The following is a 14,957-nucleotide window of genomic DNA, read 5'->3' as shown; positions in this document are numbered from 1 at the left end:
CATTTCCAAGAAATCATTAGCCTGGATTTTTATGCAAAAAAAAAATATGAGATGATGCCTTACATTTAACTCCCTGGTGTGTGTGTCTATTATCTTCTGGATGTTGATTTCCTGTTCTGCCTCAGTGGCTTGGTGTTTCACAGTCTCCTGTGCCTGTTGAACCATGTCTGCTCTCAATTCTGTCAGGGCTTTACTGAGGGCCTGTCAAGGGAAATAACTCTATAACTCTATAATTGTACAGAATTTCAAAACTTGTTGATTATTTATACAATTCTAACCTGATTATAAACTTTATTTGTATATAAAGTTTGCTTTTTTTCATGTTTAACTTATTATAAGCAATATTTTGTATATCAATTTTCTTTAGATAATCAAGATTTATGCATTTAATTTGTTACGAAGTACTCTCTATGTATCAAACAAAAAGAAGAATATAACAAATATTCTTTGCATAACAGGTTCTCTGTTAATTATCTTAATCATTAACTAGATGACCAATGTCATTGCTATGTTTCCATGACGATCATGCTTCACCGACCTGATGTTGCTTTTCCTTCAAGGCCAGCTGGTTCTTTAGCCTCTCCACCAGGTTCTTCATCGTGGTCGTTGGAGCGCGACTGTTTTGCTCTTTGACCGCGTCAATCTCCTCGTTGAGGACCTCGATGTCTCGCTTTTGCTGTTCAATCACTTTCTTCAGTTCCTGAACCTCAGAATCCTTCTTCTCCGACTCTGACTTCAACTCTGTGCCCAGTCTGTCAATAGATTTAAAGTGGATTACAGATCACTTATTCATAAATTCAAATTTAGCTGAATGGAATTGCCAGTAAAGTTAACTTTTAAATTATTAATAATCAGCCAATAAATCATGCCTAAATGACAGACTCCTGTCTAAATCAACTTATCTTTGTCTCCAAAGAACTGATTAGACCTTTCTGTCTATTTCTAAAGAGAATTCCATATATTAGGATCTTCCTGTCTCTGTCTACTATAAATTATCTATTCTTGTTTACGAAAACTGTCATTACCTGTCTTTGTCTACAGAGAATTGTCTAGACTCTTGCTGTAGTTTGGCCCTTAAGCTGATGATCTCCTCTTCTCTCTGGCGGATTTTCTCACTCATGGCTGCCATTGCATTGTCCTGCTCTGCTAAATTTTCCTCCAGTTCATGAATTCTAGCAGCCTGAAAACAAGATTTCAATTGTTATTTAGCAGTTTTGAATTCACACGGGTAGCTAATTTTAACCTTTATATACAATGTTACAGTTGACTCCCATATCTTAACTACCAGCTTAATCAATTTCAGCACAGAATATTCAATCCCTATTTTAGGGAGGAAAAAGTGCCAGAAATCTTTGAAGCTGAAGAACTTAAAATTTTACCGTTAGTATTTACATCATGATTACTACAATGGTAATAAAGACAAGAACTGTATAAATCATTGACCTGTTTCTCTGTGGCGAGCTGTCTGAGCTTACATATTTTTGCACCACTGACCTGTGGCGAGCTGTCTGAGCTTACATATTTTTGCCCCACTGACCTGTGGCGAGCTGTCTGAGCTTACATATTTTTGCCCCACTGACCTGTGGCGAGCTGTCTGAGCTTCTGTATGAATCCCTTACATATTTTTGCACCACTGACCTGTGGCGAGCTGTCTGAGCTTACATATTTTTGCCCCACTGACCTGTGGCGAGCTGTCTGAGCTTACATATTTTTGCACCACTGACCTGTGGCGAGCTGTCTGAGCTTACATATTTTTGCCCCACTGACCTGTGGCGAGCTGTCTGAGCTTCTGTATGAATCCCTTACATATTTTTGCACCACTGACCTATTTTTGTATCTTTGACCTATTTCTGTACCTAATTTTGTTCCACTGACCTGTTTCTCTGTGGCGAGCTGTCTGAGCTTACATATTTTTGCACCACTGACCTGTGGCGAGCTGTCTGAGCTTACATATTTTTGCCCCACTGACCTGTGGCGAGCTGTCTAAGCTTCTGTATGAATCCCTTACATATTTTTGCACCACTGACCTATTTAAGTATCTCTGACCTAATTCTGTACCTAATTCTGTTCCACTGACCTGTTTCTCTGTGGCGGGCTGTCTGAGCTGCTGTTTGGCCATCAGGTCTCGGGCCGCCTCCTTGAACTTGTTGAAAGCTGAGTCAGTGTTCTGGTGGATCTTGAGCTGCATGTTCTTCAGGTCTTGTTCGTGCCTCTTGTTCATGTCCTGCATGTCGTCACGAGCCTGCTTCAACAGCTCCTGGTACTTAGCAATGGTCTCCTCCTTCTGCTGTATTCTGGCCTGAAATCATAGAAGCATCAAAAGGTAAAACTTACAGTATATGCATTTCTTTTATATGGTTCTAGATATGGGTAAAAGGAAAGTTAACTAACAGTGGTTATTCATCCATAAGAAAGCTGAAACATTCTACTTAAATATGGCTGACTGGTCACAAACTGGATATTTGAGAACAGAATTGAGTATAAAAGTGCTGTCAATCATATCAATATGACAGGTAAACTAGTAATCCTAGTTGGAATGATTACCCTTAAACTTCATACATGACCTCTAATCTAGATATGACTGAGGAAAATGGAAATGATCAAAATCATATTAGCTGCAAACTGGATATGATTTTGCTAAATAGATTAACTATGAGTGACAGAAATGTTACCTGTAAACTGGATATGGTTGACTGAGCGATCTTTATGGAGTGTTCGGTTTGGTAATCCCTCTCCTCTGGTTTCTGGCTCATAGCAGCATTGACCTTGGAAGTCGCTCTCAGAATGATCTCATCTCGATCGGCAGTGGCAGGCATTCTTAGTCTCAGCTCCGAGATGAGTTTATCTCGAGCTATGACAGTCTTCTCAGACTCATGAATCTCTTTTTCGAGTTGTTCATTTCTCTGCCAATATTAAAGGGAAACTATTAAAATTGAAGTAAAATATTGAATGGAGAATTGGAAAAAATTTAAAAAAAAAATGTTTTGTTTTTTTGGTATGATATTACTAACTACGTGTACAAGCTGTGTAAATTGCATTGTGTTTTCCCCCCACCTTTTTGAGGACTTTGTTTTCTCCCTGTATATCTAAGATGACCTTCACATTGCTTTTGATGGTGGTTATGGCTTGTTCTAACTGGTTGGCGACAGGAAGTCTCGAGTCTGGTAGAGAGCCAAGAGCCTGCTCAAACTGTAATACAAAACAGTCATCAGGCTTTATCAAACAAACTCGTCAGGTACCATAATGATTTAGAACGTTAGTTAAAATGCAGAAATGTGCCTTCTATTTTAGTCCAAGACAAATCTCTCTTTCTGGTTGTTTGCTTGGCTTAGATTTTTTGAGTCAATAGTTCTGGGAAATTTTTTGAACACAGTTCAATTAAATAATTTCATGCCTTACTGCATACATGCATTTTTTTTTCATGGACCAATGCTTACCTTTGATGCTGCGCCAGCTATCTGCTGCGCTTGGTTCTCCATCCTCTGCAGAGTACGCTCCAGTTCTACTTCTCTATGCTCCCACCTCAACTGTTTCTCCTCACAATCCTAAAAAAATAAAGACCAACTGAACGAATTTGTCTAACATTTGTACATTGGATCTTTAATTTTATTTCTTTTCTTTTCCAAGCTTTAAAAAAAATCTTAAGATTTATTTAAAGTCTTGTATTTGTGTTTTCTTGTGTCTGTGTAAATATTCAATGACAGGGTTGTCCCCCCCTGGGGGAACTCTTCATACCTTTGTGACTCTGACACTCTCTGCCTCAAGGTCAGCAATGGTGGCCTCGCTGGTCCTGATCACCCCCTCCAAATACTTAATCTGTAACAAGATATGTTGAACATCAAACATTTCATAGTCTATAATGTAAAACTAGTTAATATGTTTTCATCATCAAACAAATATAAGCCTTATTTTCATGAGATATTTAAAAACTTTAAATTACCTCTGAAAAATAAATCTTGAACTGACACTTACTTTTAAAGAAAACATCTTACTTTCTTTTTCATTGTTTGATTTTCAGTTATGAATAAAAAATTTCATGGTTGCACATGCCACAAAAAGTGATTTAAAAAAATCTGGATCAATGCCCCACTTTGGACAAATTCCTTGATCCTCTCACCTGGCCCTGTAGTTTAGTGTTGAGTCGCCGCTGCTTGAGTTCCTCCAGTCTCACAGCGTCCATCTTGCCATGCCACTCCACTACTTTAGCGGCGCCCCGCCCATCCTTGAGTGTGGCGATCAGCTCCTGTAGACTGTTGTTCTTCAGATTCAACTCAGCGAGTTTATCCTCCTCTTGATCTCGATGTTCTCGAGCCTAAATAATGTAGAGAAATTATTTAACAAAGTCAAATCAAAATAACAGCAAGTCTTTTTTGAATCAGTACTTCAAAGGGCATGGTCAGAAATTAAAAATTAAGTTGCATCAATATTTAAACACACAGTATTTTCAATTTGATTAACATAATTATAGTAAAAATCAAGTTAAACACACTTATATATATATAGGTGGACAAAATAATTACCACTTACTGGCAAATAATTCATTTCATACATGACTTAAACTTAACACTCAGTGCTTTCCTCAGTTAACTGCTGATCACCTTGACCAAGAATTTCTCTCTGTGTAGATAAAGATGTTCACTACACTGTAAACTACAATGTATGTCACCTACCTGTTTGAGCTCTATCTCTAGTTTTTGTTTGTCCTGTTGTAGCTGCATCATCTGTCGGGAGAACTTCTCCTGTCTGGACAAGGGCACTGCCCCTGCAAACTGTACCCTCAGCTCCTGTAGAGAGAAAAAACCAGGCATTTACTAACAAATCATAAATATATTTAAAAGGTGAACTTGTAACTTTGAAACAGGGAATTGGGTTAAAATATACTCACATACCAATTTCTAACATGAAAATTACAAAGAGATAATTTCTTTCCAAACATTGAAAATTTGGCATGCTTACTTTCTCTCCCCCTCTCTTATTCTTCCCTTTTCCTATCTCTCTCTATCTTTCTCCTCTGATTTTCTACTCTTTTTATTGGAATCAGATCTCTCTCTCTCTCTCTCTCTCTCTCTCTCTCTCTCTCTCTCTCTCTCTCTCTCTCTCTCTCTCTCTCCTCTCAATACCCACTGATCCTCCTTTCTGTTACCTGTAGTTTCCACTTGAGGTGGTTGATTTTGCCATGTGTTATATGAAGTGGTCTTAGCCCTCTATTACCTGTAGGTTCCTCTTAAGATGGTTGATCTTGCCCTGGGCCTCCGACTTGTTGTGAAAGACTGTCTGGTCCTTGTCATCAAGTTTCTGCTCCAGCCTCAGCACCAGCGCCTCCAGCTTGTTGACCTTCTTCTGACACTCCTCCAGACGCTTCACGGCGGTGCCCTCGCTCACCTGGAGTTGAACGATGTGGCGGTGTAACTTCCCTGTTAAATAATGTTATCCTGATCAAGTGTATACAGTTATTGTCCTGCCATGTCACAATGATGTGGTGATAAACCACAAAGTCATACATGTACAAGATAATACAAATAGATTGATTTGTCAAAATCACACATACAGTACCTTATATATATACATTATTACATAAAATATCTCAACTTAAAGGAGGAGATTTAGTGTACTGGTAATTATTTCTTTTAATTTTTTTTTTTTACCATTTAGTGTAAAAATTTGACATTTCTTCTCCATATTTAATTGATTTCAACTTTTTTCTATTGCATAAATATACAACTTGGACTGTGCACAAGTTCAGAGACATAAGCTGCACTCTCCCTAAAATTCTTCACAGATAGCAAAAAATTGTACGAAATCTTAATGCTCCGACATATAAATGCATTTTTAACACAAGTCACAAGGTAATGCAGTGACTCCAGTAACACAATATCAACTACACTTCATATACTAGGAATAAGCATGTTACATTCACAATTAATCAATCATTTGACAAACTTACCAATTATAGTTTTCTCGTCGCTCTGTATCTGGAAGTCCAGCAGTTGTTGTCGAAGCGAGGCGTTCTCTTTCTCCCGGGACAACTGGACCATCTCCAGCGTCTTGACCTGAGAGGTCGCGACCTCCGAGATCTCCTTCAGTTTGGAGATCTCGTTTCTATGGGTGACGGCCGACTCCTCCAGCTCCATTATCTTCTTCCTATCCGCCTCCGAGATTTCTTTGGTTACTGAGTCTGTGTAATACAATGGAGGAACAAATCAATTTCTAGGACTATAAAATCATTGATGTTGTTCATTTTAAACCATGCCAGAATTTTGGCAGTATCCCATGATTTTAATAAACGAGAGGGAATCAGGAGTCTTTAACATGACCAAATGTCAAAAATCAAGCTGAAATAACATGGCAGAAAGATTGACTGGTAAAAGTACTCTGTAAACTGATACATCCCGTGTGTACATGTATGTGTACATACTGATGTGTTTTAGTTTCTCTAGCTATTATTGTGCTGAATAAAAAGTACTAAAAACCAGTATTATAATACATACTAGCAAGTTCATCTCTGAGTTCTCTTTCAATCTTCTGAAGTTCTAGATTTGATGAGGTTATCTGTCAAATTAAACACACCTTGATGATCTAAGTATAATACATGACCTACATGTAGTTAATGGTTGGGTGTATGTGTCCCCACAAATTCATATCACCTAAAAATATCATACTTTGTGAAACAACATTCATTTGCCAGCCACAAAATTTCTTAATCAATGGTTCCAAATAATCTCACAGTTGGAAATATCTGTCATCATGAACCAGTTATATTTGTGAAAGATTATTTAATATTAATAAATGAAATTTACTGAAATTAAATATTGGCAAAAAATAATCTACTACTGCACATCAGTTAATGATCATCAAATATCAGTGATCCATGACCCCCCCCCCCCACCCCCCCCACCCCCCAACACCTTTCCAAGACACGCTTCCTCACCTCAGCAAACTTTTCCTCCAGATCTTTGTTCCTGGTCTCCAGATCGTGTAGGATCGACTTCTGCTGTTCGTACATCCTGACGGCATGCTCCGCACGCTGCCGCTCGTTCAGCTCCTTCATTTCCAGCGTCGTGATTTTCTTGGACACACTGATCACATCTGAGTCAGTCAGGTTCTTGATTTCGGTTCCCTCTGTCACACCTTAATTGAAAATTTTTGAAAATTGTTCGTACAGGTGATGTGGAATGGAATTCATGTTTAATCAAATACATATCATAAGCAATAAGGTATGATTAATATTTCATCTAAATCATATATCATATATTTTAAATTTTTCATACTAAATTACCATTATCATAGGATCATCTATCAATTTATTGAAACTCCAGCAAAAGATAGAGAGGGAAAAAGAGAGAGAGACAGACAGAGAAAGAGGGAGAAAGAAGAGGAAAGGATACAAGTATATGAAAAACGGAGGGGGAAAAGAGGATTTGAGAAAGAAGAGAGAGGGATGGACCAATAGAAAGATACATGTATAGAGAGAGAGAGATACAGAGGGGCAGAGAGCATTAACCTTTCTTATGGAGGTCCTCCACTGCTGCCTCCAGTGCGTGCAGTTTTTCTTTCTCCAGACCTAGGGTCTTCTTCAGGACCTCATTGTCCTCCGTCAACCTCTTCACCTCATTCTGCAAAACAACAGAAAGCAAGCCTGTGAGGATTTTCATAAGCTTGATGATTTGTTTATAATGCTTTTGTCACCGATATGGTTGTGTCACTGTGATAAAAGGGACAACTCTCGCTGTGGGTAAAAGGACACTGTAATTATTTCCATATAATGTACAAGATTCTGTCATAAATTGCCTTAGTAAGGATAAATTCAATACTGTGTGCATACTTTTAAAAATAAGATGGTAACCATTATAATTGTAAAACTGTCAGCATATTAATGCAAAATTTAATAAAGAGATATTTATCCAAGGGAGGTTACACATGACTTACACCTACAGTATCCCCCCCCCCTTTTCCCCTGGCACCACCTGGTACCTACCTCTAGTCCCACCAGAGCCTCCGCCTTAGACACCAGGGTGTTTCCCTTCTCCAGCGTGTCCCTGTATTTCTCTGTCAGGTCGTGGTACCGCTTGTTCATCAGATCTAGGTCAGTGCTGGGCACTGAGTCATCCAGGGCTTTCTGTAGGGAGGCAATCTTAAATGTGGCCATATCCTGCAAGAAAAAAATCATAATTGTCAATATCTACAAAATTGCTTTGAAAATAATTTTCATTAAGGGTTTACGAAAACTTTGGCTGTCAAGAAAAAACAAATAAATCGTTTTCAAGCTTCAAACATCTGGAAATGATAAATGAAATAACTAAATATTTCAATGAATTACAAATCATAACATAACCTTGCCTTAATCACTTTACTGACCTTGAACCTTTGTAAGTAACCCAGTCTTTCCTGTACAGCTGTTTCCATGGAAGCCATTTCATTTTTGAAGCGGTGAATTTCCTGAACAAAATAAAGACACATCATAATATTAATTCCTTTTATAGAACACAATCATTTAATTTTTCATTTACTTGTATTAACATAAATCCCTAAACCACAATTTCTATTGTAAGGCAAGAAACAGAAATGCATCAATCGCTAACAAATAAAAAACATTTACCTTGCGTAGTTGTCCTTCCGTTTCCTCCATAGTGTTATGTCGCCGTATCAGTGCTTTCTCATTGACGCGTAGAACAGTGATTTTCCGTGTCATGTCAGACAGCCTCCTTCTGACTTCTGTGTCATCTTTAGACAGTGTATCTATCAGTCTCTAGAAAAATCAGATAGTAAAAAATTTTCAGTTGAAATTCAAATACATATGGTACAATTAACAGATAAGACATCTACATGAATTTGCATCACCTATATCAAGAAATATAATATGCTAAAATATAAAGAAAGTGATCCTCCTATATTTCAAATTTTCAAATACTGCTTTTATTTTTAATTAGATCTATCCCTACTTGCTGATCATAAAATAATCAAAGTGTGATATAAATTTCAAGATAGTACACCTCTGCCGATTAATCCCGACACATTTGTCTATATTTCTAAGATCCACCCCTGGTGATAAATCACCACAGAACAGTCTTATTTCTATGATCCACCCCTGGTGATAAATCACCACAGAACAGTCTTATTTCTAAGATCCACCCCTGGTGATAAATCCCAACAGAACAGTCTTATTTCTATGATCCACCCCTGGTGATATATCACCACAGAACAGTCTTATTTCTAAGATCCACCCCTGGTGATAAATCACCACAGAACAGTCTTATTTCTAAGATCCACCCCTGCTTACATTATACTCCTGGATCTGTACAGCATCCTCTTCCCTCTCTCCATTCACTTTCTTCAGCTGCTCTTGGACTTTATCCATTTCTTCCTCCCATTCCTGAAATTTGCAAAAAATTAGTATTATAAACTTTAGCATTTCCAACATCCAATTTCATAACCAAATCTCTCTCTCCCTCTCTTTTTCTCTCCCCTTACTTTTTTGTCCTTGAGGTAGTCAGAATACAGTAGTCCCTGTTGGTGCCTCATCACCGCGAACTTCCGCTTGTAATTCTCCAGAGAGTTCTCCATCTTCCTCATCATGTCCTCCTTGATCCCCAACTCCTGCAGACAAAATTTAAAAGTCACATTTTTGTCAAAGTTCCATCCTTCTTTTTATTTTGTCATTACAGGTTACAATGAACAAAAGGTGCAGCAGCTGTATATTGTTAAGTTTTCCCATTTCATATGTTTTTTACGACATCAATTCAAAATTTGCAAAAAACTAAATGCAATTTTGAAATCAAATTGCAAAAATGTGCCCCCACATAAAATAACAGCTATGCTGCAAGTAAAAAATAAAGGCCTTACCTAACTATTTTTTTTAAAGGAGGAAAATTATCAAATTTTTGTCTATGAGTGATAACGGTGTTTTATTTTGAGGACAGGTGCTTCGTTATCTTACCTGGAGCACGGTAATCAGGTGTTCGTTGAGGTTAGAGATGACATCAGAACTGGACACCGCCATGGCGTCGGGTAGGGGAATGGACTGGAACAACCCCCCGGTCCCTCCCCCTGACTCATTGGCGGCCTTCAAATCAGCCTCCAACTTCTCCACCTAAAAGGAAGATTAATCTATTACTGAACACCATAGCTGACTGGTAAAGATATTAAAATATGTTTAACTAAAATGTTTATGTACTACAGTTACATAGTACTATTGATTCTTTGATATGGGGAGTGATAAATTTTGTTGTTTTTCTGATGAAATTGTTTTTGTCATAATTGTGAGCAATGAACTTTATGAAACTATTATAGAAAAGCAAGATTTTGTTAATAAGTAATTATGAAATCTATGAATGGTGCTTTTCCTTACATACCATGGAATATATAACTAAAGCATTAATCATATTATCTTCAAATAGTTAATTTCAAAGATCAGACAGTAACACATTCTTATCAATTGACGATCAAAATTGAATTATTCTGTGTTAAACTTACTTTTTCTTTGGTTCTCTGTAGATCCAGTCTGACCTTGTTGCACTCATGTCTGGACTCCCGGAGTTCCCGCCGGAGTTCGTCGTTCCGACCCTGAAGGTTGTCCACCTGAGCCTTGAGGTACATGGACGTGTCATAATTCCCAATCAGGTTCTTGGCTTCTATGGCCTGCAAATATCAATTCAAATTTTTTTTTTTTATCAGAATAATAAGTTTGTGCAATACTTTATTGAATATTCATTATTTACCTAATTTTGCTGTATGTGAACATGCACATTATCAATGAGTACAATATTTTAGAAATAAACAGAAGTTTTTCATTTTTGTCCTACTTTTGTGATGCTTTGATACACAAGTACACTGATGTACTAACAACAAGGACAGAGCCCTATACACCTCCACTCACCGCCAGCATCCTCTCCAGGGTGGGGAACCTCATCTCCTCCAACGCCCCCTTCTCAGGCTCCTTCTCATCTGTAAAATTACAATATCCTATTCATTAAAACTTTGTTTACATGTTCTGTATACATATTTCAATTCATACACATGTATCTGTCAATGATTCAATCACACTTTAAATTTGCTGATGGATAATCGAATGCACATAAACATGATCATCTACTTTACACAAATAAAGTAGCATACATGAAAGCGTAACAAGTAACCATGAGATTAAGGTATGAGCAAACATCTGATCAAATTAACATGAAAGCACACTTATCTGAGAAATTAACATGAAAGCTTATTTGACATACAATATACATTATACATGTTAAATCCCATACCCCAAATACTGAATGTTAGTTTATAGCTAACTTGCTTAGTACAGTACCCGCAACGTTATTTTTTACAAGATAAACGATAGGATAAGATTAACGCACGATAGGATAGGATTAATGCACGATAGAACAGTATACACGCACGAAATGATAGGATTAACGTACGATAGAACAGTATACACGCACGATATGATAGGATTGATACACGATATGAAAGGATAAACGATGTTCATGATAAATGTATGATCGCTTTAAACGATATTTACGAACAAACTGATAATGGCAGAATTTGAGAGAGAACACGTACAAATAAAGATTTACGTGGAATTTCTTTTTAGTAACAATTGCCGAGTTGTTAATCATCGCTGCATCATTTATAGAATGTATAAAAATGACCAGTTAATTTTTTTCAACTAAAATTATGAGCTTTAATGATCAATAAATTTTCTGTATTGTTAAAATTGTTATCATTACCGAACACCATACAGCCGATCGCCGCGAATATTTCAGCCCGAGATTAAATCACTCGGAAAATAGCGGGTTTAATTATATAAATCCAACTCTTGTATAGAGTAAATATAAAATCTGTCATAAGTACATTTCTTTCAGTATAAGAAATTGTTCATTAAAAACGAATTATTACAGACAAGTTAAATAAATATTTACGCAGATACACATTCCGCGTACAATTTGTTAACATTGTTTTCATTACCACACACCCTAGCTGATTGCCGAGAACATTTCAGCCTGAAATCAAATATCACACGGAAAATAACGGGTTCAAAATACAACTCGGATTTTAATTAAATATGAATTATATCATAAATAGTTTTGTTTCTGTAAAATATGATGCAACAAAATTAAATTGCATAAAAGTTAATGTTTACGCAGGTATACACTCAGGCGTACGATTTAATATATTCGATTTACAGGTAAATATGTTACCTTGTTCCTAAGAACTTCGTTTTTCATTTTCACTGTTAACAGATATGATTTACATATAATATTGGTTAATTTTGATCCAAAAAATTTAAAAATTAGTATCCTGACGGAATGTTGGATAGGATTTTACAATTCTTGTTCGATAAATATTCGTATACGGCGCACCGAACGAGTTGCAACTTAGTAATAAATTTACTTGCTTATGAAAAGGCACGAAACGATTAACACGATAGGATAAACGGAAGAATTGTTGAAATTAAACGATAAACCTGATAGGATTAATGTACGATAGGATAGGATTAATGCACCATAGAACAGTATACACGCACGATGTGATAGCATTAACACACGATAGAACAGTATACACGCACGATACGATAGGATTGATACACGATATGATAGGATAGGATTGTAAAAAATTACGTTGCGGGTACTGTAAGTACATGTATAATGATTTCAACCCAAAAAGATTTTTCAAACAATTGTCTGATTTTTTGGCATTAAATTCGTAGTCAACCTTCTGATCCTTAACCTTTAGATGGTGCAGGTCCCATTTAGATGGGTGCAGGTCCCAGGTGACCTCAACCTATTATTTTAACATTTTAAGTGACAGAGTTACCTCACCTGGTGTGTATTTTTTGAGGTTCTCTATGACCTCCTTTAGCCCCTGCTCCAGCTGTTTGTTCTGTTCCTTTAGTTGTTCTGCCTCTGCTTTGTGGCGCGAGTTCTCCTGGTACAACTTATCCATCTCTCTCAGATTCTTCACAAAGTCCTCGTCATAACCACGATGCTGAGGAAATAAATAAAACACTTCATTTAAACATGTGAAATGTAATAAGATTAACAGAATTTTCAAATCAATGGATTTCTATGATCACTAAAAACAAACAAAATATTACCAAAATCACAACAGTCATAATTGAAAATAATTTTCAACATTTTTATCTAATCTCTCTTATTTTTTGGCGAACCAGTACAGGAAGTAACCCAAAGTTTTCCTCCATGAACATTTAGTAACCCACTTTTTTTTCTCTGTGAACATATTATAACCCTATGATTTTTTCTATGAAGTTCAACATACAGTAACCCTATGATTTTCTCTATGAACAAACAGTAACTGTGTGATTTTTTTGTAACTTTGTCTGTTATAACATGTTATAACCCTGTTATTTTCTCGGTGAACATAAAATAATCCTGGGATTTTCTCACGGAATGAATACAATGCAGGGACCCTGTAAACTGTTTACAGCTCCGTTTACCTGTGCGTCCATCTGTTGGTGGACCACCTCCCGTTTGATGACCTCCGCGGTGGACGTCTCCATCTCCTTGACCTTCTTCTGTTCCTTCAGATTCTCCTGGTACTCGTACACACTCATCATGTCCTCAGCGGTCAGTCCTAGCGCCACTGCTCTGTAAAAACAACGCAACACCCAGGGTAATGTCATTCTCCACTTTGTTACTCACGTAAGAGAATGTGATTTTAATCTATGCTATTGTACAAAATGTACTGGTATATGTAATGTAGACATTACATTTTGCTTTTTTGAGTTAATTAAACTAGATATATGCAATAAGCAAACATTTGTTTCATTATTCAATTTACAGCAAAATACAAGTAAATAACTTGAATATGAAAACGTTCAAAAGGAAGAAATCATACCCATAAATATCATTTTTCACCTTTTAATTGACATTTTTCACAACATGCCAAAATATTCACATTAATTTTTATAATATTTCAAACTGCAGTCCTTGTTTTTTGTTTTTTACATTAAATTTTTGAATCAGATACAAAGGATTTTTTTTAGAAAAAAAAAAATTTGACTTTAAATTTTTAAAAACCCAAACTTGACCTACAATCCAGTGACCCTTGACCTATAACCCACTGACCTTTGCCCTGTCTGCTGAGCAAGCTTCCTGATCTTTTTCTTTAGTTCTATTCTCTCGTCCTCCAGACGTTCCACTTCCTTCTGTAGGATGAAGTTCAGGGCCTTCTCCTCCTCTTTGCGGAGTTCTTTGTTTTTACGGAACTCCGTTAGGTCCAACGGATCACGCGGGTCCATTCCGAGCTTGAAGCGCAACTCCTCGTTCTCTTCCTCAATGTCGTTAATTTTCATCTCTGTTTTGTTGATGTGGCTTGTGAGTTCCTCAATTTGTCTGTTACAAAAAAATGAACAACCTTAAAACTATTCATGTCTTCTCTACATTCATATTTCAAAATGAATGTTTCAACACAAATATTTCTAAATACATAGGTGCATCAGACGATGCTAATTATTTTTTTTTTCTCATATAAGGCGTCCTTTCTATTTTTGTCAAATCATTAAAGAAATTCTTTACAATTAGATATACAAGGTGCATCAGTTGATGCTTATAAATTTGTTTCCTCATCAAAGGCGTCCTTTCCATTTTTGTCGAATGATCAAACATACTTATTAATTAAATATAGGTGCATCAGATGATGCTAATTAATTTTTGTTTTTTGGATAAAGGCGTCCGTATCATTTTTGTCAAATGATAAAAAAAAAGTCCATGGATTTTACTGCATTGAACATTTTTATTTTTCTAGTAAGTAAATATAATTTGCATTTTCTGTATTTCCATACCTGTCCCTAACTTTGATTTGATTCTTGCAATCCTTTATTTCCTGCACTGCTTCGGCCAAACCATATTCTCCCTAAAACATAGAACAATGTTTTAAAAATCAATGTGAACCAACTCAATCATATATTGAAAAACCCACAAAAATGAGGATAATTAACTGTGAGA

General features: G+C 36.5%; 1 protein-coding gene across 1 annotated transcript in view; it reads right to left on the bottom strand.

Annotated features, from left to right (window-relative positions):
• The window catches only part of LOC128184205 (centrosomal protein of 290 kDa-like), a 30,121-nt gene that overhangs the window by 9,995 nt on the left and 5,169 nt on the right, over positions 1-14,957 (bottom strand). Inside the window, exons 14-40 of the mRNA XM_052853576.1 lie at positions 14,795-14,865; positions 14,079-14,345; positions 13,448-13,598; positions 12,813-12,978; positions 10,874-10,941; positions 10,471-10,635; positions 9,935-10,087; positions 9,469-9,594; positions 9,278-9,370; positions 8,597-8,746; positions 8,356-8,436; positions 7,976-8,149; positions 7,502-7,613; positions 6,929-7,128; positions 6,489-6,549; positions 5,945-6,175; positions 5,212-5,414; positions 4,671-4,784; positions 4,118-4,312; positions 3,736-3,816; positions 3,438-3,545; positions 3,055-3,189; positions 2,673-2,903; positions 2,078-2,299; positions 1,026-1,180; positions 539-752; positions 64-201 (exon numbers count right to left, since the gene is read on the bottom strand). Of these exons, the coding sequence (XP_052709536.1) occupies positions 64-201; positions 539-752; positions 1,026-1,180; positions 2,078-2,299; positions 2,673-2,903; positions 3,055-3,189; positions 3,438-3,545; positions 3,736-3,816; positions 4,118-4,312; positions 4,671-4,784; positions 5,212-5,414; positions 5,945-6,175; positions 6,489-6,549; positions 6,929-7,128; positions 7,502-7,613; positions 7,976-8,149; positions 8,356-8,436; positions 8,597-8,746; positions 9,278-9,370; positions 9,469-9,594; positions 9,935-10,087; positions 10,471-10,635; positions 10,874-10,941; positions 12,813-12,978; positions 13,448-13,598; positions 14,079-14,345; positions 14,795-14,865 (4,065 nt within the window). The remainder of the gene's footprint in view (positions 1-63; positions 202-538; positions 753-1,025; positions 1,181-2,077; positions 2,300-2,672; positions 2,904-3,054; positions 3,190-3,437; positions 3,546-3,735; positions 3,817-4,117; positions 4,313-4,670; positions 4,785-5,211; positions 5,415-5,944; positions 6,176-6,488; positions 6,550-6,928; positions 7,129-7,501; positions 7,614-7,975; positions 8,150-8,355; positions 8,437-8,596; positions 8,747-9,277; positions 9,371-9,468; positions 9,595-9,934; positions 10,088-10,470; positions 10,636-10,873; positions 10,942-12,812; positions 12,979-13,447; positions 13,599-14,078; positions 14,346-14,794; positions 14,866-14,957) is intronic.

The sequence above is a fragment of the Crassostrea angulata genome, chromosome 5, assembly GCF_025612915.1.
Source record: "Crassostrea angulata isolate pt1a10 chromosome 5, ASM2561291v2, whole genome shotgun sequence".
NCBI classification, from domain to species: Eukaryota; Metazoa; Mollusca; class Bivalvia; order Ostreida; family Ostreidae; genus Magallana; species Magallana angulata.
Note: the sequence above shows the minus strand (reverse complement) of the source record. Positions and strands in the feature narration are given on the sequence as shown.